The sequence below is a fragment of the Notolepis coatsorum genome (assembly GCF_963971535.1).
Source record: "Notolepis coatsorum genome assembly, chromosome: 15".
In the NCBI taxonomy this organism is placed as follows: domain Eukaryota; kingdom Metazoa; phylum Chordata; class Actinopteri; order Aulopiformes; family Paralepididae; genus Notolepis; species Notolepis coatsorum.
In genome coordinates this window covers 102,138,830-102,162,959 of record NC_140179.1, presented here as the reverse complement: position 1 = coordinate 102,162,959, position 24,130 = coordinate 102,138,830, and the positions used below count along the sequence as shown (strand labels likewise).

The 24,130-nt window shown below is 44.0% G+C and overlaps 1 protein-coding gene across 1 annotated transcript in view; it reads left to right on the top strand.

The window, feature by feature from the left end:
* Positions 1-22,939, top strand: part of LOC311241553 (glucoside xylosyltransferase 1-like) — a 32,445-nt gene extending 9,506 nt beyond the window's left edge. The window contains exons 4-7 of the mRNA XM_084330412.1: positions 1,229-1,480; positions 4,651-4,774; positions 9,646-9,818; positions 21,775-22,939. Of these exons, the coding sequence (XP_084186538.1) occupies positions 1,229-1,480; positions 4,651-4,774; positions 9,646-9,818; positions 21,775-21,939 (714 nt within the window). The 3' untranslated portion in view covers positions 21,940-22,939. The remainder of the gene's footprint in view (positions 1-1,228; positions 1,481-4,650; positions 4,775-9,645; positions 9,819-21,774) is intronic.
* The last annotated feature ends 1,191 nt before the right edge of the window (positions 22,940-24,130 follow it).

Here is a 24,130-nt window from a genome sequence, read left to right as displayed (position 1 = left end):
TTAGGGGATTCTAAATAAAAACAGATGATGATTAACAAATGAGGGGTGGGAGTTTACTTATATAAACTATAATATTATTATTATAATACATAGTTTGCTATGTATGGCATTGCAATGATCCTTTCTTTCATTTCAACTTAATGACACATGATTGCAGACATGTGGACAAACTGCCAACACATTAAACATAAATGATAAGATTAGAATAAATTCTGAGGAGGCAATGGTATACAAGGAAAATTACAATAAATAAGGGAGAGAAGGAAAGAGTGAGAACCAGAGGGAGAGAGAGAGGAGTCTGAGGGCTATGCATGCGACTGGGAGGCAGTCAGCAGGTTATGATCTGTTGCAGATTTAGCAGCTCCACTAAGTTAGTGCTTCACTGCTTTGCTCAAGAGCACTAAGTGTTCGCTTCCTCCATCCAGATTTCCCTGCTGGTACTGGGATTCTAACCGGCGACCTCCTGGTCACAAGCCTGCCTCTCTAACCGTGAGACTGCCGCTGCCCCTGCGTATCATTATCATGCAGCTCGAGTCATAAGATTTTACACACAGAATATACCACAGTTCTCAAGTTAAAGGGCACATGTCGTAAAAATGGACTAGGCTGTTTGAAATGTTATTGAGGTGCTGGAGAAAAATTACACGGGTACAATCCTCGCTGTCGGACAGGATTTGGAGTCTTGAAGATTAACGAGCCTAAACAACCTGTTCAGAATTGTTGCCATTTGTGATGTCGGTGTGTGTGTGTGTGTGTGGGGGCACTGGGGGGGGGGGGGAGTCTATTTTAAATGTGGTGCGTTGTTGCTACACCCATCACGAATGGTGTGTTCAATACAAGGGAAGAATTCAAATTGGATTTAGACCGCCATCTTTGCAAAAGACCCGCCCGCTACGACGGTCATTTCATGTATGCACGACGAGATATAATAATGATAATCTAGCGTTGATTTCAGGATGATTAGATAATCAGCAGAAAAATTACAACGTGATGATGACTGGATTACAGTAAAATGCCTTTTTCTCATCTTTTTCCTGGAATGACTGAAAAGCACCCAAACCATACTCTATTCAAAACGGTATAAAACGGAAATGTACGGATGAAAAAACAATCTGTCTCGGGCATGTTGACTGGCAACTCACTGAAACTCGACGGCGTTATCAGACCACTAGATATAATATATAATATATATATCTATAATTCCATCCCCTCTGTGTCGTCCGTCCAGCTGCTCCTGAAGCACGTGGACTCCCTGGTGTACGTGGACTCGGACATCCTCTTCCTGCAGCCCGTGGACGCGCTGTGGGCCTTCCTGTCTCGCTTCAACGCCTCCCACCTGGCCGCCATGGCCCCCGAGCACGAGGAGCCGCGCCTCGCCTGGTACAGCCGCTTCGCCCGGCACCCCTACTACGGCAGGACGGGGGTCAACTCCGGGGTCATGCTGATGAACATGACGCGGATCAGGGCCACTTACTTCAAGGTGTGTAAACAACACACAGACGGCATGGGGAGGGGGGGGGTCAACCGCCTAGTCAGGGCCATGAGTTGGGGGGGGGGGGGGGGGGAAGAGGAGATGAGAGGGGGGGTGAGATGAGGGAAGAGGAGATGAGAGGGGGGTGAGATGAGGGAAGAGGAGATGAGAGGGGGGGTGAGATGAGGGAAGAGGAGATGAGAGGGGGGTGAGATGAGGGAAGAGGAGATGAGAGGGGGGGTGAGATGAGGGAAGAGGAGATGAGAGGGGGGGTGAGATGAGGGAAGAGGAGATGAGAGGGGGTGAGATGAGGGAAGAGGAGATGAGAGGGGGGGTGAGATGAGGGAAGAGGAGATGAGAGGGGGGGTGAGATGAGGGAAGAGGAGATGAGAGGGGGGGTGAGATGAGGGAAGAGGAGATGAGAGGGGGGGTGAGATGAGGGAAGAGGAGATGAGAGGGGGGGTGAGATGAGGGAAGAGGAGATGAGAGGGGGGGTGAGATGAGGGAAGAGGAGATGAGAGGGGGTGAGATGAGGGAAGAGGAGATGAGAGGGGGGGTGAGATGAGGGAAGAGGAGATGAGAGGGGGGGTGAGATGAGGGAAGAGGAGATGAGAGGGGGGGTGAGATGAGGGAAGAGGAGATGAGAGGGGGGGTGAGATGAGGGAAGAGGAGATGAGAGGGGGGGTGAGATGAGGGAAGAGGAGATGAGAGGGGGGGTGAGATGAGGGAAGAGGAGATGAGAGGGGGGGTGAGATGAGGGAAGAGGAGATGAGAGGGGGGTGAGATGAGGGAAGAGGAGATGAGAGGGGGGGTGAGATGAGGGAAGAGGAGATGAGAGGGGGGGTGAGATGAGGGAAGAGGAGATGAGAGGGGGGGTGAGATGAGGGAAGAGGAGATGAGAGGGGGGGTGAGATGAGGGAAGAGGAGATGAGAGGGGGGTGAGATGAGGGAAGAGGAGATGAGAGGGGGGTGAGATGAGGGAAGAGGAGATTAGAGGGGGGGTGAGATGAGGGAAGAGGAGGAGATGAGGGAAGAGGAGATGAGAGGGGGGGTGAGATGAGGGAAGAGGAGGAGATGAGGGAAGAGGAGATGAGAGGGGGGGTGAGATGAGGGAAGAGGAGATTAGAGGGGGGGGGGTGCGATGAGGAGGGGATGAGGGAAGAGGAGATTAGAGGGGGGGTGAGATGAGGGAAGAGGAGATGAGAGGGGGGGTGAGATGAGGGAAGAGGAGATGAGAGGGGGGGGGTGCGAGGAGGAGATGAGGGAAGAGGAGATGAGAGGGGGGGAGGGGGGATGAGATGAAGAGGAGGAGATGAGAGGGGGGTGAGAGGAGGAGATGAGGGAATAGGATGAGATGAGAGGGGGGTGAGAGGAGGAGATGAGGGGGGGGTGAGAGGAGGAGATGAGGGGGGGGGTGAGAGGAGATGAGGGAAGAGGAGGAGATGAGAGGGGGGTGAGAGGAGGAGATGAGGGGGGGGTGAGAGGAGGAGATGAGGGGGGGGGTGAGAGGAGATGAGGGAAGAGGAGGAGATGAGAGGGGGGTGAGAGGAGGAGATTAGGGGAGAGGATGAGATGAGGGGGGGGTGAGAGGAGGAGATGAGGGAATAGGATGAGATGAGAGGGGGGTGAGAGGAGGAGATTAGGGGAGAGGATGAGATGAGGGGGGGGTGAGAGGAGGAGATGAGGGAATAGGATGAGATGAGAGGGGGGTGAGAGGAGGAGATGAGGGAATAGGATGAGATGAGAGGGGGGTGAGAGGAGGAGATGAGAGGGGGGTGAGAGGAGGAGATTAGGGCAGAGGATGAGATGAGAGGGGGGTGAGAGGAGGAGATGAGGGGGGGGTGAGAGGAGATGAGGGAAGAGGAGGAGATGAGAGGGGGGTGAGAGGAGGAGATTAGGGGGGGGGGTGAGAGGAGATGAGGGAAGAGGAGGAGATGAGAGGGGGGTGAGAGGAGGAGATTAGGGGGGGGGTGAGAGGAGATGAGGGAAGAGGAGGAGATGAGAGGGGGGTGAGAGGAGGAGACGAGGGGGGGGGGGGGGGTGAGAGGAGATGAGGGAAGAGGAGGAGATGAGAGGGGGGTAAGAGGAGGAGACGAGGGGGGGGGGTGAGAGGAGATGAGGGAAGAGGAGGAGATGAGGGAAGAGGAGGAGATGAGGGAAGAGGAGGAGATGAGAGGGGGGTGAGCGGAGGAGACGAGGGGGGGGGGTGAGAGGAGATGAGGGAAGAGGAGAAGATGGGGGAGGGGGGAGGAGGGAAGAGGAGGAGATGATCTACACACACCGTTTTTTTTCCGGTTGCTTCCAGTCGGGTTGTACAGACAGGAGCTTGGCCCCATTGACTTTGCATTAGTTAGTGTCTTAACGAGCCGGAGCCGAGAGAGGACTACCGGTCAACATCATCGAGTAGGAAATAGAGCTAGGGTTAAAAAAAAAAAATCAACTGTGCCTTTTTAAGAGGGTTCCAATTGTCATTGTGCTACTATTACACGAATAGTATGTTTAACGAGGCACGTTTACCCAAGAACATAGGAGAAACACCCTGTTTTTAGATTGAAAGTACGCAATAGGTTTGATTGGGATCAGAAGCACGACTCCATACATTCAGTGCAGTGTACTATCAGTGTGGCAGTACAGAGTGTACGGCTGGGGGCGAGTGAAACAAGCGCCTGCCCGAGCTTCATGTAATATATAAAATGTAATGGATCCCTAAGGACCGTCGGGCCATGAAACCTACTCGGCCCATAAAGGAATCATGTAAACCTTTTTAAATAAAAAGGAAGAAAATCATTCAAACTGGTGATACGAGGTTTCCTTCCATCCACACTGCTATATACAGGATTTGTATTCATTCTCTGTATTATCAGCTTCGGCCACAGGAGGGCGCCCCTGCGGCATAGTTTTGGTACAGTTCCCAAAAGCCTTCAACTGAAATGGCTTCACACAACACACACTATAGTTATGGATAGTACAGCGTTAAAGTGACTCTTGAATAAGTCTTCCTTTATTTCATTTCAACTTTCATTGACTTGAGAATATCTCTGTGATCTGAGAGATCTCTGATAATAATACTTTACTAGCAATAAGCCTGTATCCTGAATATAGTATTGTTTCTTCTTATCCCTGCATTGTGTGTGTGTGTGTGTGTGTGTGTGTGTGTGTGTGTGTGTGTGTGTGTTCAGAACGACATGACGCCGGTGGGTCTGCGCTGGGACGAGCTGCTGATGCCGCTCCTGCAGAAGTACAAGCTGAACATCACCTGGGGCGACCAGGACCTGCTCAACATCATCTTCCACCACAACCCCGGTGAGCAGGAGGTCCCAGGGCCGCACGGCCGCACGCTGCTCTGCTCAGCCACACCACGTTCTGTGGCTTCTGAATGTCAAGTGAAATTGGTACTTTGTTGCCATTGTTTTTTTTTTAACAAATGTTTTTTATTTTCCCTTTTTTAACATAAAACTAGACAAACAATACAGTAACAGTAAAAATCAATGATAAATCACAGGACAATGACAGAAATAATAATAACCATAATGACAGTCCAGTAATTAAATCAAAATAAATGTAGATTAAAAGACGTAAAAATAATAAATACAATACAATACATGTGCTCTTGCTCGCTCTTCCTCACTCTTCCCTCCCCCTCCACCCCCTCTTGGACTATACATCCATTATTCCCTTTAACATCAGAAATTACAGGTTCATATGCTTCCCTTTATCTTCTCCACCACAGCTAACCAGATTGCTATGCTGGCTTCATTAACACCTCAAATTCGTGCAGTAGATATCTCTAGATAAATCACATCGAGATAAGTAAGAACCGACACCTTCCAGCACATTTTATCCGGTTGAATCCAGCGTGACGCTATCAACTTTTTGGCGGCCGTAAGACCGGACAAAATTAGTCTTTTTACATGTACAGAGGTTGATAACTGAGAAACATCACTCAACAACAATACAGAAGGCAGTATAGGTATGGTCTTTGTTGCCATTGTTGTGGTAATATTTTAAATCAGCCATGACGGTGAACTGTTAGAAATTCAGATGAGTCAAATTGTATAAAAATAGAACATAGTTTATTACCTGTTTCTGAGAGGGAGCATGATCGGTTTACAATCCGAGACAAAATGTCTGACCAGAAGGTGAGAAAGAGCTCTGGTCAGATTGCAATAAATACATAATTGACATGACGTACATACGATGACCAGACCAGACAAGAAAGGTAAACAAAAATGCCCAAAGATGAGAAAATGAAAACAAAAGATGGGTCTAGGGCAGGGGTGGCCAACCAGTCAGAGACTAAGAGCCACAAAAATTACTGTGGTACCACAAAGAGCCACACCATATACCAGCGTTTCTCAACCTTTTTTTTCAGTCACGGCACCCTTCATGTGTTTATAGGTCTCACCCTCTGGCCTCTGAAGTTGCTAATGTCTTTTTTATTTGGGCCTCACAGGGTTAAAAGTACCCTGTGAGACCCACGGTTGCAAAATCACAAAATCACTTTTAGCCATTTAAAAAAAGAATGTTTATTTAAAAAATGTTAAAGGGGAACTATTTTACTATTTCTTTCACTATTTGGGCACTTTTACACAATTCCTGTGAGTCTATGGAACACCTAGGTTTTTTTCAAAAAATAAAATGCATTGTTTTGTATTTCTAATCAAGTACTCAAAAACCGCATTTTTCTACCTCAAGATCTTAAGCCGTTTTGAGGCTGGGCTCCAACCACTGTGTGGCCTGGTGCCAACTGCCACATCAACTGCCACATTATTATGCAGCTGAGAAATCTCTGACATCACAGATATGCACATTTTCAGATGACTCAGTTCAGTGAGGGTGAATATTGTGAGAGGAGAATTGGAAGAATGCGCCAATATGAGAATTAGAGACATAGATCCTATTAATATAAGTCCACATAGCTAAGAAACAATGGTAAACACTGAAAAAGGCCATTTATAAGATAGTTCCCCTTTAAGCACATGTATAGTCAATTGGTCCTGTTGTTCAGCCTCACAATGCTATTTGATAGTAAATGTGTTTATATGTCCCACCCTCTGGCCTCTGAAGTTGCTAATGTCTTTTTAATTTGGGCCTCACAGGGTTAACCTCTTAAGCCCGAGATATACAGTAAAAGTGTATATTTTCAGCATTACGTTTGTTTAACAATTATTTTAACTGTTATTAGTGAAATATAAGATTATAGAAATCTCAGGGCATTGAGTCGGAAACCGGCGCATATTGACAGGAGGAAGTGGCACATCCAAAAGTGAGTGTAGTCTTTTGAAGGAAGAGACTCAGGGCTTTCGAATTTCGAAAAACGACCCTACCCAGATCACACCAGCCCCTGTCAATCATCTGACTTCTGGATTTACTTTTTAATTTCTCTTATTTTTTGGGATTATCTCCCACAAACCTGAACGTTATTGCCATAAAACAGAACACAGTTAGTTTCTCTACCTTTCTGTGAACGTCTTGCAAAAAACGGTGTTGCAATATGATGAAAAATGGTGGAGAACTTTACATTATGAAAAAGATGGCAGAATTCAGTACTGTATCTACAAAACCTTCTGTTTAATAATCTTCCCTTTATTCATTTGCTTAGATTTTTCAGGTCTGGTCAATTTTAGCATGGTGTTATTCACAGTCAAAGATACATTTTTTTTTTAAATAGAATTGATATTCTCCTTTGGTTCATTACAATTTACTCAAGCCTAGTAACAGACACACTATTTCTGACACTGATCCATATATGTCCCTAGATTCAGATACCAAGAACATGCAAATGGACCATTTAAAAAAAAATGGTAAATGTTTATTCTACGTCCTTATGGAAGGAGTGACATAAAAAAAAAAAAAAGTAAAAAAAAAATTATGGATGGAAGAGCCGCACATTGATTGTTTTAAGAACACTGTAGACTGTCGCCCTAGTGTCTGAGCTGTAGCTGTATACTAGTTAACTATATTAACCAGTCAAAGCTGTACAGAGATTTAACACCAAGCTATGGACATGATGATAATATTTTCGATCACACCATTTATTCAGTGTTGAGGCTCACGGTTTCCATGACATTGACCGATAAAGCATTATGTTTATAGATTAAGTCACGTGGTCATGTGTTTTTGTCTCTCAAAAACAAGCAGTTAGGATGAGAAATTAACCACTTCCCAGTCCTCCCGGGCAGCTTGTCAAAGTGTCCTTGAGCAAGGCACTTAACCCCTAACTGCTCCCGATGAGCAGGTTGGCACCTTGCATGGTCGTCGTCGGTGTCGGTGTGTGAATGGGTAAAATGTGAGGAACAAATTGTAAAGTGCTTTGGATAAAAGCTGCTATATATAAATGCAGCCATTTACCATTTAATCCTTAACATTTTTGTTTATTTTGGCGATATCGGTGATAAGTGATCATTCCTGTTGTAGTTTTGCACTGTATTGACTCGCCTTCCATCTTGAAAACACACGCCAACTAACTACTGACTTATTCTTCTTCTAACAAACTGCTGTTGCTGCTGGTGACGTAAAACACATCACTTCCTGTTGCTGCTGGTGACATAAACACATCACTTCCTGTTGCTGCTGGTGACATAAACACATCACTTCCTGTTGCTGCTGGTGACGTAGAACACATCACTTCCTGTTGCTGCTGGTGACATAAACACATCACTTCCTGTTGCTGCTGGTGACATAAACACATCACTTCCTGTTGCTGCTGGTGACGTAAACACATCACTTCCTGTTGCTGCTGGTGACATAAACACATCACTTCCTGTTGCTGCTGGTGACGTAAAACACATCACTTCCTGTTGCTGCTGGTGACGTAAAACACATCACTTCCTGTTGCTGCTGGTGACGTGAAACACATCACTTCCTGTTGCTGCTGGTGACGTAAAACACATCACTTCCTGTTGCTGCTGGTGACGTAAAACACATCACTTCCTGTTGCTGCTGGTGACGTGAAACACATCACTTCCTGTTGCTGCTGGTGACGTGAAACACATCACTTCCTGTTGCTGCTGGTGACGTGAAACACATCACTTCCTGTGTGCCGCCACCAGACACCAGTGTTTAGAACGGCCAATGTAAACGCACTGGTTATAGGTAGAATCACTACTGTGTTATATCAGTTGGTGATAATAAGAGAGTGGCAAAATAGACATTTATTTATATGAAAATGTTTGATTATTACTGGACACAGGGTTTGCACAAGGTCCTTGAAGTGTTTAAAGCGCTGACATTTTTTTTTTCTTTTTTTTAAGTCAAGCCCTGGAACTCCTTGAAAACAGCAACATTTTTAAAAAGTCCTTGAAATTCAAATCAACCATTCGCATTGAACGTTTTGTTCATCCATGATAAAAAAAATTCTGAATCCAGAAATAATTTAGTTTTATTTAAAGTGTAACTAATTGTTGGGAATTGTTTTTCTAAGCCATAAATATTGGATCCGATATTTCTTTCTATAAAAATGACTCATTTAAAAATGAATTGTATCCTTTTAAATACCCGTTTAAAATGAAAAATAGTGCTTGGAAAAGTCATTGAAAGTCCTTGAATTTCATTTTGCAACGTCTGTGTGGAACCCTGTGGACAAATCATCCGGTTTGTAGCATTGACCGTGTGTGTGTGTGTGTGTTCCTGTCCAGAGTGTGTGTGTTTGTAGCATTGACCATGTGTGTGTGTGTGTGTGTGTTCCTGTCCAGAGTGAGTGTGTGTGTTTGTAGCATTGACCATGTGTGTGTGTTCCTGTCCAGAGTGTGTGTGTTTGTAGCATTGACCGTGTGTGTGTGTGTGTGTGTTTGTAGCATTGACCATGTGTGTGTGTGTTCCTGTCCAGAGTGTGTGTGTTTGTAGCATTGACCGTGTGTGTGTGTGTGTTTGTAGCATTGACCGTGTGTGTGTGTGTGTGTTCCTGTCCAGACTGAGTGTGTGTGTTTGTAGCACTGACCGTGTGTGTGTGTGTTCCTGTCCAGAGTGTGTGTGTTTGTAGCACTGACCGTGTGTGTGTGTGTTCCTGTCCAGAGTGTGTGTGTTTGTAGCACTGACCGTGTGTGTGTGTGTTCCTGTCCAGAGTGTGTGTGTTTGTAGCATTGACCGTGTGTGTGTGTGTTCCTGTCCAGAGTGTGTGTGTTTGTAGCATTGACCGTGTGTGTGTGTGTGTGTGTGTGTGTGTCCCTGTCCAGAGTGTGTGCTGGAGGTCCCCTGTCAGTGGAACTACCGTCCAGACCACTGCATCTATGGCAGCAACTGTGTGTCGGCGGAGGAGAGCGGCGTCTACATCCTCCACGGCAACAGAGGGGTTTACCACGACCACAAACAGCCTGCCTTCAGAGCCGTCTACGACGCTATACGACGGGTAGGAGACAGAGAACTTCACGTTTTATAATAGTACCATACCTCTGAGGACAGCGGAGGGCCATGTCCAGAGTTTCTGGGGCGTAGGAGGTTCAGAGTTGTGACTCCCTAAAAACGTGTCATCGATCCGGCCCCACCTTAACCCTTTCACTGCCACACGACAGCCGGTTAACCCTTTCACTGTGACAATACAGAAGGTTAGCCCTTTACTATCACACAACCGACGGCGATGCTCCATCATTAGCATCATTAGCTCCGCATCCGCATACTCCGCATACATCCGCATACTCAAAATCACATGATCGGGATCGGATCGGGAGCAAAAAAACGCGATCGTGACATCCCTAAAAATAATATATATAAAAAATTCGAATGAACCATTTAAGAATATCTGGTTCATTTAAAACGGTTAACCGGATATTCTTGCACATCCCTAAATGTCATCATATGAACCCTTTTTCTCTGGCTTCAAGAGGCAAAGTGGTCTCCAATCACTCCTTCTCATTGTTTGCCGGTGTGGAAAGTATGGTTTAGTATATTAAATATGATTTAGACAATTTACAGATCTTTAATGGGGCATTTAGCCGATTTTATTTTCCTGAATTCTATTGTTCTGTTGTGAGGAGAACATAGAACTGTGAAAAAAGTGTGTTGCATTAAAATAAATGCAAAGGAACCCTCACTCGCTAATAAAGGAACCCTCACTCGCTAATAAAGGAACCCTCACTCGCTAATAAAGGAACCCTGACTCGCTAATAAAGGAACCCTCACTCGCTAATAAAGGAACCCTCACTCGCTAATAAAGGAACCCTGACTCGCTAATAAAGGAACCCTGACTCGCTAATAAAGGAACCCTCACTCGCTAATAAAGGAACCCTGACTCGCTAATAAAGGAACCCTCACTCGCTAATAAAGGAACCCTGACTCGCTAATAAAGGAACCCTGACTCGCTAACAAACAGGGTTTGCACAAGGTCCTTGAAGGGCTTAAAGTGCTTGCTTTTTGTTAAACAGCCCATTTTTTAACGAGGTGCTTTAAAAGTCCTTGAAATTATCCATGATAAAATAGTCTATCCTTTTAAATGCCCTTTTAAAATGGAAAACGGTGCTTAGAAAAGTACTTTTGCAATGTATGTGGGAACCCTGCCTCCCTAACATACTGTCTGCTCACTGCACACTTCTGACACCCGTCAGCCCTCTGAGAAACTGTTCCCTGGCGGAGAGCAGACCTCTGGTGACCTGCACACGCTTTTTCCTCAACTATTTATACACCAGTCGGCCCGAAGACATGGCGTCTGCACTTCATTAGTGGTCTTCTTGTCTCAGGGGGGGCGACGTGGCCGAGTTCTCGAGACACAGAACTGTCAGAAAGGGGAGACGGTGGCTCAGGAGGTAGAGCGGTCGTCTGGTAATCTGTGAAGGTTCCCAGTTCGATTCCGGCTCCTTGCATGGTTGCCTCCGCCATCGGTGTGTGTGTGTGAGTGTGTGAGTGAATGGGTGAGTGTGAGGCATAAGTTGTAAAGTGCTTTGGATAAAAGCGTTGTATAAATGCAGTCCATTTACAGAATTAGAATAGAATACATTGCTAAGTATTATGTCAGATTATAACATGTCCTCGTAACAGAATAATAGGATTCAAATGCCCCTTTTAACTCATTCAGCGCCGGAGGCCTAGAGCAGATTAGTTCCTACTGCGCCACCACTCTAAGAGATAGGGCTGTGTGGCGGTGTTTGCAGGGCTATATCTATATTCTATATTATAGCTGTGGATACAATACTATGGCTCATTTGACATCAACTATCCATCGTTCAATATGTGAAAAAGAATACATTTGTGTATAAATTTATATGCTTGCGTGTTATACCATGGTGAATATAAGTATAGTTTCAGAGTGATCCTGGTTAATTCCATAAAACGGCGCTATGGAGGAATACGTGAATAGCCTGGACACGCTACTATTTCGATCATTACCAAAAGCATGTTTTAGGTTAGGTAAAATTAAAATAGACCTTACCTTAGTCAGAAGGTACTCCAAAATGAATAATCCCAGTAGTTCCATCAGATTCAGATTCCTTTAGTCATTAGTCGCCATTAGTCGTGTGCATTGGGCCTGGCTATAATACGGGAAACGATAGGTTTCAGGCGAGCAGATCGGCGACAGATAGCTGTGTGCTGATTCACTTTGAGGGGGAGGGGATTCCTGCAGCCGGAGGTACCTCAGTACTGAAAGACAACTGAGAGACCCAGTTAAAAGGTAGGCGATACTGCCACCTTTCAGGATTCGATCGTCATTGCAATTATCACAGGCAGGTCCGCACAAGTGTTTAGAATGGGGAAATCGGAAAAAAGGATCAAAACCCGAGAAATCTCGGGTTTGACGGTCAACGGTTGGATTCGAAAACCCGAGAAATCTCGGGTTTGGCGCAGAAAGGGTTAAACAGCCAATTTTTTTACAAGGTGCTTAAGAAGTCCTTGAAATTCAAATCAACCATTCGCATTGAATGTTTTGTTCATCCATGATAAAATTGTACTGAATCAAGAAATCGTTTTTTTGGTTCCGTTTTAATCAAATCTGACGAGTCGCTGTCTTGCACGCTCCAACTGCTTTTCCTCATTTATTAGCGTGTGATGCTCTAGCTTGCTCTAGCTGGCTTAAAAAAAACTGCATTTAAAAGTGAATTGTATCCTTCAAGTGACATCCTTGAAAATGAAAAATAGTGCTTGGAAAAGTACTTAAAAGTCCTTGAATTTCATTTTGCAATGCTTGTGGCAGCCCTGTGTGATGTTTCACACACAGCCTCTGTTTACTTCAGCAGAGTGTACAAGCAGGGGAGGAAATTAGGCCATTTGACTCGCCAAATGCGAGTATTTTTTATGTTTGGCGAGTGATTCATGAAGACCACTCGCCACACTGGCGAGTAAACAAAACAAAAAAAAACATTCTGCAATCACGGTCACTGGCAAACGGTGCGCGTCTTCTGAGTGCTCGCTTTAGTTGACAGTGCCACAAGAGCACTGCACAAGACCCGCGGACATATAATGTTTAATAAAAGTTCCCGCAGTAGGCCTACTGGCCAACCCACGAACATATAGAATGTTTAATAAAAGTTTGCGCAGTACTGGCCAACCCACGAACATATAGAATGTTTAATAAAAGTTCCCGCAGTACTGGCCAACCCACGAACATATAGAATGTTTAATAAAAGTTCCTGCGATACTGGCCATCAGTCAAGGGAGCACTCGCAAACAGATAACGTTAAACACAGCAGAAGATGGAAAACAGACAGACTGACCAACGGGGAACTGCATCCAACCCTAGTACAACCCTCGAGTCTAAGTTACTAAGGACACATTTAAATCACAGAGGTGTAATGTTAGTCTATTGGAACTGTATACAGTGGTTAGCTTCTAGTTAGCGTTTTAGCTATAGCTGCGTGCTAGCTAACGTTAGCCCTGTGTGCGCATGTGCTCAAAGCAGCCAGCCCCATGTTAGCTGGGTGTATCTGTTATCTTGACTATAATGTTTCCAAAAACGCACCGGACTACGACGTAAGGTTAGACGTTTTATTTCATGCTCAACCAGTGCACAACAGCACACCAACCCAACTGCCGATACCACAACACTTGACGGTATTTCACAGCCCTGATGTAAGACCATCGTGCCGTCTTAAAGGCACAGTGAACACCGTTATGATGCCTTCCCAGATGCATACACAACATTGACGTGGCTTGACAACCGAGGTTCAAAGTTAACTTGATTGATTGATTGATTGAAAACAGATTGCAGAATGGGTACAATACAGTACGGCTCAATGCATTTTTTTTTTTTTTTCTTTTTATATTTTCTTTTGATTTTCCATTATTCAAAACATACACAAATGACAATACTGAGACAATTACAGGACAGTAATAACAGCAACAATAACAACAACTATATGTGGGTGCCTATATACGCCTATGGTAAATGGTTGTAAATGTGCAAGATAAAGTGATAAAGGTCCCTACATATGTAAACAAACACAACAAAAAAACAGAACAAAAAATTACAATATTTTCAGAGACATTGAGAGATACAGGATGTCCTCAACACATCTTTAACACATCTTTACCAGAATGGAGCTACTAGAGAGATCAATGAGAAGGTCATTCAGTCAAGTCGGGTGGGAGATCTCCAAGATAGTCCAGAAAAGGCTGCCAAATTTTATTGAAATGATCAACCCTGTTCCTTAGTGAATAAGTCACCTTTTCTAGAGGGATACAGCTCTTCACCTCTGAAAGCCACATCCCAAATGGCAAAGGGAGATCTGACTTCCATTTTGTTGCAATACATTTTTTGGCAATAACCAGGAGGAGTTCTGTAAGCTTGATGGAATGACTGCGTGTAAGGTTTGAGTTTGTAAAGTTACCAAGGAGGCATAATTCGGGATCAGTCGGAAATGTTATATTATGAATTTGTGATATGGCCTCACAGACCCGCTCCCAGAAACTTTGCAGTTTGATGCAATGCCAAGTGGAGTGAAGGAACGTGCCCTCCTCCTGGCCACACCTAAAACAGAGGGACGAGATACTAGAGTTGAACCCATGTAATTTGGAGGGGGTAAAATAGACCTGATGCAGGAAATTGAATTGAATCAGTCTATATCTTGAATTTAGTGTGCATGTGACCACATCTTTACACAGGTCCTCCCAGAGGCCTGGATCAATTTCTGTGTCCAAATCTCTCTCCCATCTCAATGCATTGTTAAGGGGATGCAGATCAGAGAAAGACTTTCGTCTTGTTTACATCAGTGTCCCCCATTTTCAATTCATCATAACATATATGACATACACGACATACAGATAGACAGTACTGCTACATCTATACACTTCACAACATACTTCGGTTTTTTTCTTTCACTGCCCAACCCAGCATCTTTCACTGCCCAGTTCAGCCCAACCCAGTCCAGAATAGATCCCTCTTACATGTTAATATGTTTTATGCTAATAGTGTGAAGAGTAGAGACACTGTTATTAATGTTTTATGCTAATAAATATTTTAAACAGTAGAGACACGGTGTGATTATTACTATGATTGAAAATCAATTTAGACGAAGACATACAAAGAAGTAATTATCACAATTAGCGATACATTTTTGGCTGGTAAAAAATCTGTTTGGCTGGTAAAAAAAATCAACTACTCGCCAGTTGGCTGGTAAGCCAACAAGTTAGTTTCCTCCCCTGTGTAGTACAAGGCTCCACCGGGGGGGGTCAGACTGAAACCTCATTTCCCCACCAGGATGTTTACCGGCTGTTTACCGGGCTGTTTACCGGGCTGTTTACCGGCAGGCTAATGATATCGACCCGGCCGAGTGGCATTTACTTAATGATGCCATCAACGTCCAGGACTCATCACTTTCCTGTTAACAAAGCATCTAGTGTAGATCACCGGGAAGCCTGATCAATACTTGATCCTTCGCTGGCGGTCAGACCGTCTGTTTTAATGCGGTGGGATCAATTACAGCAGTATATACGTGCACACGCCGATATATGGGATACAGCCACGTGCACACAGGTTATGGCACACACACACACGCACACACACACACACACAGACGCAGTATTGGAAGAAGTAGCCAATTTTCTTTTACTAGTAAAAGTAAAAAATATCCTGTTACAATAGTACTCTAGTAAAAGTACTTTTTTTGTATGTACTCAACTGTCAAAGAGTTAAAAGTACTTTGCTCAATATGATGTCCTTGTATTCTGATTTTGATGCATCATCGAGCTCCTGTAGGTTAGTGGTCCAGTCGTGACTGCGTTCTCAGTCGTCTGTCCCAAAGATCTTTCTTTTATTTTGTTTATTTACACATATAAAAAACAATTACATATAATACAATATAATCCACAAAGAGATGTGAAGGAGAATTGCCTAAAAACCCTCTATAGGGGCTTGTATGTGGCATTCATCAAGAAGCTGAATTATACTCGGATTACATCAATATAAGCCCCCCCCCCCCCCCCCCCAACACACACAAGGAACATTCATTCATAATACATACCAGCAGGTCTACAGATAGACACAAGATAAAGAGTTGATTGCACTGACTTATATATGCTAATCATATTGTCAAATTTCTTTAAAGTAAAAAGCAGGATATATCCTTTGCAATGTAATGGAGTAAAGGTATTACATCATCTCCTAATATGGAAAGAGTCAAGTAAAGTATAAGTACCTCAGAATTGTATTTAAGTAAAAAAAATACTTAGTTACTTTCCAGGCATTTCCACATAGCTTAGACACAAACGTGCATTTTTGCATCGTAGAAATTAACATTTGAGTGAAAAATGTCCCCGTTGATCCAGACTCTCCTCGTCCCACTGCTGTCTTGCTTGATGCTGCCCCTAACAATGCAACACAAAACCATGCGTTTGTGTTAGGGATGCTCGATATTGGCTTTTTTACCGATATTGTCCAACTCTTAATTTCCGATACCGATATCAACCGATACCGATATATGCAGGGTTTCCCCCCCAAAAAACTGAATAATTTCAGGTAATTAACATTACATATCTCTTGTTGTGTAATTAACATAACATTATGCATACTTTTGACAATAAATAAAATCAGAATTTGTTCTTACTTGCTTGCCTGGGTAAATAAAGGTTATAGAAATGTAAAAAAAAAATATATATATATATATATTTTTTTTTTTGAAAACCGATACCGATATTTTCCGATATCACATTTTAATGCCAATATCGGCCGATAATATCGGTAGGCCGATAATATCGGACATCCCTAGTTTGTGTCTGATACGGTCTAAACTCTGTGGACACGTGTAGGGCGGCTAGGTGGTGTAGTGGGCAAGGCACTCGCCACCAGTGTGGAGACGCTAGGATTCGCGTGTTCGAATCCAGCTCTCCACATTGTTTTCAGTTTAGCTGGTCGTCCGCAGTAATACACATTGGCCGTATTACGGGGAGGGAAACTGAAGGGTGGGGATCGGGCGTTGTGAACAAGCGACTCCTACAAGTCGGTTGGTGCGCCTGTGCAGTAGAATCAGGAAGTGTCGGGGGCAGCGTGAGCCTCCCACGCGTTACTCCTCGACACTGAGAGATCGAGCTGCGCAGGTGAAAAGATGCGACTGCTGTTACCTCAAGTACCGGAGGGGACTTGTGCTATGTATGACTTAGTCCACATTGCAGCCGGCTTGTGGGAGGCAAGAAACAGCGTCCGTGACAGGGGAGGGTTGAATTGGATGATACGAAATTGGGATGGGAGAAAATATAGAAAAATGGGAGAAGAAGTGGATAAAAAAAAAAACTCTGTGGACACGCTGGTCAGAGCTGCCAGGAGGAGGCAGTGTGTTCAACGCACTTCATATCAACGCATATCAACGCTATTCACATCAATCGACATCACATCAATATATAAATAACGTATTGTTTTCATCTCTCTATATTAACGTTAGGCTGTACAAATCTGTTCTATAGGCTATATTTAGTCTAGTTTATTAGACATAAAGCATTTAAAAATATTTAGATTAGTCTACATCAATAGCACATTGTCAAGGTTGACAGAATAAAGTTCCAGCACGGTAGCTATTGAGTTAGTATATTGTGCACGGCGTTAGCGGAGTTCGGCGATAGTTAGTTAGTTTTAGTATATTGTGCACGGCGGGTAGGCAGTTTTAGTATATGATGCACGGCGGTAGCGAGTTGAGTGATAGTGAGTTGAGTGATAGTTAGTTTTAGTATATGATGCACGGCGGTAGCGAGTTGAGTGATAGTGAGTTGAGTGATAGTTAGTTTTAGTATATGATGCACGGCGGTAGCGAGTTGAGTGATAGTGAGTTGAGTGATAGTTAGTTTTAGTATATGATGCACGGCGGTAGCGAGTTGAGTGATAGTGAGTTGAGTGATAGTTAGTTTTAGTATATGATGCACGGCGGTAGCGAGTTGAGTGATAGTAGTATATTGAGCGAGTAGTTAGGCGATAGTAGGGGCTAACGCGATTGGGCACAGAGAAGCGTCAGTGGCCAATCAGCCGTGTAAACCGAACGCAGAAGGACAACTGCCTTGGGGAAAGTATTCATGCATCGGGGGCAGCGTGAGCCTCCCACGCGTTACTCCTCGCCACTGAGAGTCCGCGCTGTCTGGTGAAAAGATGCGACAGGCTGCCTCCTCGTGTACCGGAGGGGACGCCCTGAATGCCTTCTACAACAGAACTGCGTTTCCGCGTGTCTGATTGGCCAGGGTCATTTCTGGTCATGTGACATGTACGCCCAATCGTGGGACCGGAAGGCGCTCGTTCGAAGTTGGTTAAGGTTAGAATTTGTCTGAGAGCAGGGCGATAGAACGCCAGGTAGTTTGCAGGCTGTTAGACCCGGAAATAGGCGCAGAACTTGCTGTCCCACGATTGGCGCACATGTCACATGACCTGGCCAATCAGAGCTCAAAACTCGAACGCGGAAACGCAGTTCCGTCATAGAAGGGGACACGAGCGTGATGCAAGGCTTCTATCCTCACTACAGCCGACCAGTGGGAGGCAATGGTCTAGCAACGTTCAAGACAGGGGGAGGGGAGAATTGGCAATGCGGGAGAAAAATAGAAAATAAGGAGAAAAAGTGGATACAAAAAAAATTATTTGTATTTAAAGTGTAACTAATTGTCGGAAATACATTTTAAGCCATACTTTTCTTTTTTTTTTTTTTTATAAAAAACAGCATTTAAAAGTGAATTGTATCCTTTTTAAATGCCCTTTTAAAATGAAAAATAGTGCTCAGTTAAGTACTTGAAAGTCCTTGAATTTCATTTTGCAATGACTGTGGGGAACCCTGTAACTCATCCTTTGTGTTTCCTCACCCCCCCCCCCCCCCCCCCCCCCCCCCCCACGCATGCACATGCACATGTGGACGCACACTTACACACACATGGTATCTTGAGGTGTTATCCATCATGTGACCAGCACAGCTCATCACGGTTCTACTGTGTTCTTCCCGTACATGGTTATTTGTGGTCACCACACAAAGGGATTATCCAACCTGGTACACTTACGAATTAACAGCACTTCATACAAACACCTCTGTGTCCCTTGGGGCTGCAAGCAACAAGAACCTGTGTGCTAATGGCCGACAGATAGACGTAGTAATGATCTCTAAAACAAAGAAGCGGACCCAACATGGCACCTGCGCCCCCAACCAGCCCCACCCCTCTGTCTGTCTCTCTGCTCCCCTTACACAGCGCCTTCGTCATAAAGCCCCCACCCACCCCCCCCCCCCCCCACCCCACCCAGGAAGCAGCAGTTAATTTTTTACAGCTGACAGTACATTTAGGGTTCGAATCCACACACAGACAGCACTCCATCACCCGCACAGAAATCAATACCCTGATCGTAAATACAACTTTATGACCGAATGTGTGTGTGTGTGTGAGTGAGGCTTACTACGCTCATAAAAAAATGTACATTCTCTCTCAGCGACCCAATATCCAGGACATGACCAAAATGAGCTTGCATAAAAAAATGAATAAAAGATAATTCCCATTTGATTTCCTATGAGAATTGTAAAGGCTGCTTCATTACTGGGATGACTGTTCTGTTGTTGTTGCTAGGAATGAACAGCGGCTGCGAGCGCTTTTGTCTGGGTTTAGATTAGATTAGATTTAAATGTATTGTCATCATGTACAGCATGTACAGTACAACACAAAGAAGTTGGCATCTAACCAGATTGCAAATGTAACAGTAAAGTGCAATAGTAATATACAATGTACAAGTGGTTAAACTGGGGTATATATATTAATGAGTACTACTGAGTAATAATGCTAATTAGATGTATGTACACTTTGTACAGTGTTATAGTGTTATTATGTACAGTGATACAGGTATAAGACTATGATAGTAAGTCATACTGGCCGGTGGGTGTAACTAGTAAGAGTAGGTAAGGGATATATACAGATATAATTATAGTATATACAGGCATGTAAAAAGGATTATATGCAGGTATATTCAGACAGATGTGTATATATATATATATATATATATATATATATATATATATATATATATATATATATATATATATATATACAGTAAATATATATATATAACAGCATTATCCAGAAATCTTTTATTGCACTGTACATTTTTTTTAATTTTTTTTTATTCTATTTTATTGCACTGCACTATTGCACTATTTTACTCTGTCTATTTTATCTTACTCGTTTTATTATTGTCTATTTAAAACTGAATCAAACCATAAACAAGGTGGCCTGTTGGGATATTAGATCCTAATGTGAAAAACTGTGATTTTATATGTCTGCACTTTATGTGCTTATTTTATGCTCTGTCTTTTTCTGTTGTGAAGCACTTTGAGCTGCAGTTTCTGTATGAAAGGTGCTATACAAATAACGTGTATTATTATTGTACATGCCATCATACAGAGTTATATGGGTAGACTATAGTTTGAGGTAGGTAGTTATGATTCCAGTGTAAGGTGATGCGGCCAAGCTCTGGAGTCATGGAACACGTTGGTACGTTACGTGTCCGGTTGTCCCAATGTCCCATCCTCCTCACCACAGAACGGACATGGGATTCAGGTTAAACATCGGCGAAATGCCACTTTAAGGACCATTGATTGATTCACACTTTGTGTATATCGGCCAGCTGAAGAAACGGGCCAGACCGTATTTTTTATGTCATTGATTGAACGACACACGGCTCAGTTGAACAGCTCCAAAATTGACGGCTCCAAATTGACCTAATAAATGACCGAATTTGGTCCACATCAGGTAAAGTACTTGAGTAATTGTACTTTGTTACAATACTTAAGTACTGTTTTTGGGGATTTGTACTTTACTCAAGTATTATTAAGTTTGTATACTTTTACTGTACTCAATTACATTTCAGAGAAAAAAAAACATAGTTTTTTTACTCCTTACATATAAAATGCAGTCCTACAAAGTACAAATCTCGCAGGTCCAACCATTTTAATTACCGGTAGTATATTTGTTTTTCTGGCCGAAGTAACGTTAACGTTATGAACTTATAAATCCTGGGGGCCGCACTTTATTTAAAAACAGCCAATCAAATCCCCATCAATGGAAAATGAACCCGCCCATACGGTACCCATGCTGATTGGTCCTTGTCTGAGTGTCTGCTTGGTTTCATTGCAGCCTTGCCTAAACACGTCTATTCGAATACCAACCGGTTCATGCTTCCGCGTTCGCGTTTTGCTAATCTGATTGGCCACTGACGTTTCTGGTGCGATCTGATTGGCCACTGACGTTTCTGGTCATGTGACATGTGCGCCCAATCGCGTGACGCGCCCATTTCCTCCTCGACCAGCAGCAAACTACCTAACGCCTAGTTTATCACTGGTTAAGCTTAGGCGACTCTTTCGAAGTTGGTTAAGGTTAGAGTTTGGAATCAGGGCTGGCGTTCTATCGCCCTGCTCTAAGACAAACGCTAACCTTAACCAACTTCGAAAGAGTGCCTAAGCTTAACCGGCGAAAGAACTTGCCGTCACACGATTGGTGCGACCAGAAACATCAGTGGCCAATCGGAGCGCAAAACGCGAACGCGGAAGCATGAACCGGTTGGTATTCGAATAGACGCTGCCTAAACACCAGCTGATGATTTCACTAATTGGCTCACCTCTTCAACTAACTCACCTGGTGCAATGTGTAGTTAAAATGAAAACTTGTCCCACGATGGAATGAGTTTGAGACCCCTGGTCTATCCCTTGCAATAAAAAAAAGATTTTACTTTTACCTTTTAGTACATTTCTAAGTAGAATTTTTTTTACTTTTACTCAAGTGTGTTTTTAGCCAGATACTCTGACTTTTACTTGAGAACGATTTTGCGACGGTACCCATACTTTCACTCGAGTATAATTTCTGGGTACTTTTTACACCCCTGGTCCACATCGTCTTCCCATTATCCAAATTAATCTGGTTGTCGTTTCTTCTTCTTCTTCCAGTACTCGTTTGGAGAAGATCCAGCCTCCTTCCTGCTGGCTCCTCTAGAGGACGAGCTGCTGAAGACCACGCACACCTACTGTGGTCAATCTCACGCTCTGTTCACCAAGAGGCTGGCCCAGAGCCTGGCCGACGTCCACAGCAGGAACACCTCACGTGGAACATGAGGACAGCGGTGGGAGAGGATTGGTAGGAGAGGATTGGACTGGATCGGAAGGAGGCCTGATCTTTGCCAAGAAGACATGACACTTTTTTTTAAAGGAGTTCATAATAGTTTTGAAACTCTGGAAGGGGTGTTTCACGCTGGTTTGAAAATGTTCACCTTTCATCACGCACACCTCCACAGACATTCAGAGAGCAGTCGATGTGTGTGTGTGTGTGTGTGTGTGTGTGAGAGAGTGTGAGAGTGTGAGTGAGAGAACCATTTTTAGACTCATTGAAAGTAAGTAATTGGGGGTGACTGTGGGTGACCAGTATTGGTGGTTGTCCATTCATGAACTCTTATAGAGGTATGCAAGCTATAAAAAAAGATTATAAAAAAAAAAAGGAAAATAATAATAAGGGAAGGTGGTCTACCACATTGAGTCTACTTGCTCCCATTTCCCCAATTTAGTCGTTCTGCCAATTCCCCTTTTTGGTCATTGCGATGCCCTACTGTTTGGTCTGGAGACGGTGTAGAACTACCATAAGCCAACTCCCAATACTTGTGGAGTCGCCAGCCGCTTCTTTTCACTGGGAGAGTGCAACAGGTTCACGCTGTGGGCTCCCCGCTGAACAGTAGGAGTCGCTGTTGCGACCAGGACTCGTACCCCACCCGGCTTCCCACCCGTGAACACTGTCAATTGTGTCTGTTCATAGGGGACGAATGACCAAGCCGGAGGTGCCGCTGCTGGGAATTTAACCGGGGGTCTCTGCAGGTGGTAGGCGAGTGCTTAGACGTCTATACTAATCACCTCCTTGCTTCCACATTGACGGGTGTGGTTAAAAGATGAGATGTGCGGGAGACGACGCAATCTTCTGAAGAATTTTGACTCCATATTGGAGAATATACATGAATCTGGTGAAACTGCCTTATTGAAATGGACAGAATCTGTATCAGAACTGGAGAGAGAAAAAAGACTTATTACAAGTTTCCTGTTTTGAGAGTTGTTGCCACCGGACCCCTTCATCCAGTAGGTAGGTCTCAAGAAGTTTGGGGGGGGGGGGGGGGGGGGGGGGGGGGGCGGCGGTGTCATGTATTTGGTTATGTGCTTGTGATGTGAATATGTGGACATTTCTGAATGAGTCATTTTCTTTGTTAACGTTTGGAGGTAATGTGATGAATAATTGAATGTACCATTCCTATTCATGAGTTTGTTCTACATTTGAGGCCTTCAGATGAAGGAACCATTTTGAAGCTTTCAGATGAATGTCTGCAAATGTCGTCGTGTACATAATACTGTGCAAATGTGGTCATTAAAGCAGCAGTAGGCAACTTTGGAGAAATTAGCTAGAGTGAGTTTACCTGCTCACACCTGGTGGTTTTCCACAGACTCCCAGAGGCACCAGCAGCTGAATAAAAAAACATATATATATATATATATAATAGGGGTGTAACAGTACACAAAAACCACGGTTCGGTACGTGCCTCGGTTTTGAAGTCACTGTTCGGTACGGGTTTTCGGTACAGTGGGGGAAGGTTTGGCTTTCCATGTTCCATTCAGGGGTGCTGTACAGTAGTGTGCAGTAACTGTTAAGTAGGTTTGCGCAAGTTATATTTTGGGAAGGGGTGAACTTGAGTTTTGAATAAAAATCTGCACGCCAAAAAAAAGTCCTGCATGTGTGTTACGTTAGTGGTTAAAGTAACGTATTTGTTGGGTACACGGCGCGTACTGAACCGAAGGGCCAGTACTGTAACGGTTCGGTACGGATATGTGTACCTTTACACCCCTGATATATAATAAGCGGGATAATGTATAGCTACGAGGTCATTGTCGCAAAATAATTGACCTCGGCGAGGCGCCTCGGTGTTCTAAACGTCAGTGAAGGTCAATTATTTTGCGACAATGACCGAGTATAGCTATACATTATCCCGCTTATTACATGGCTAACTTACTAACAATATACCTAATTCATTTTACACCATCGACAAGACGAGATCAAATGCAGACGCAGTTGTTCTGTGGCTCTGTCAGCCCAAATAAAGTGATTATTATTATCGCCGGCAGCCGGCAGGTGTGTCTGATTGCACTGAAACTGTGTGTCAGTGGGCTTGATTGCTCCAGCTGCGAAAAACAATAATCACCGGTGGTTATCGAAAAATTATTCACCGCTGTCAGGGGCTATTGACCAATCACAATCAAGCATTTCGGCGAATGT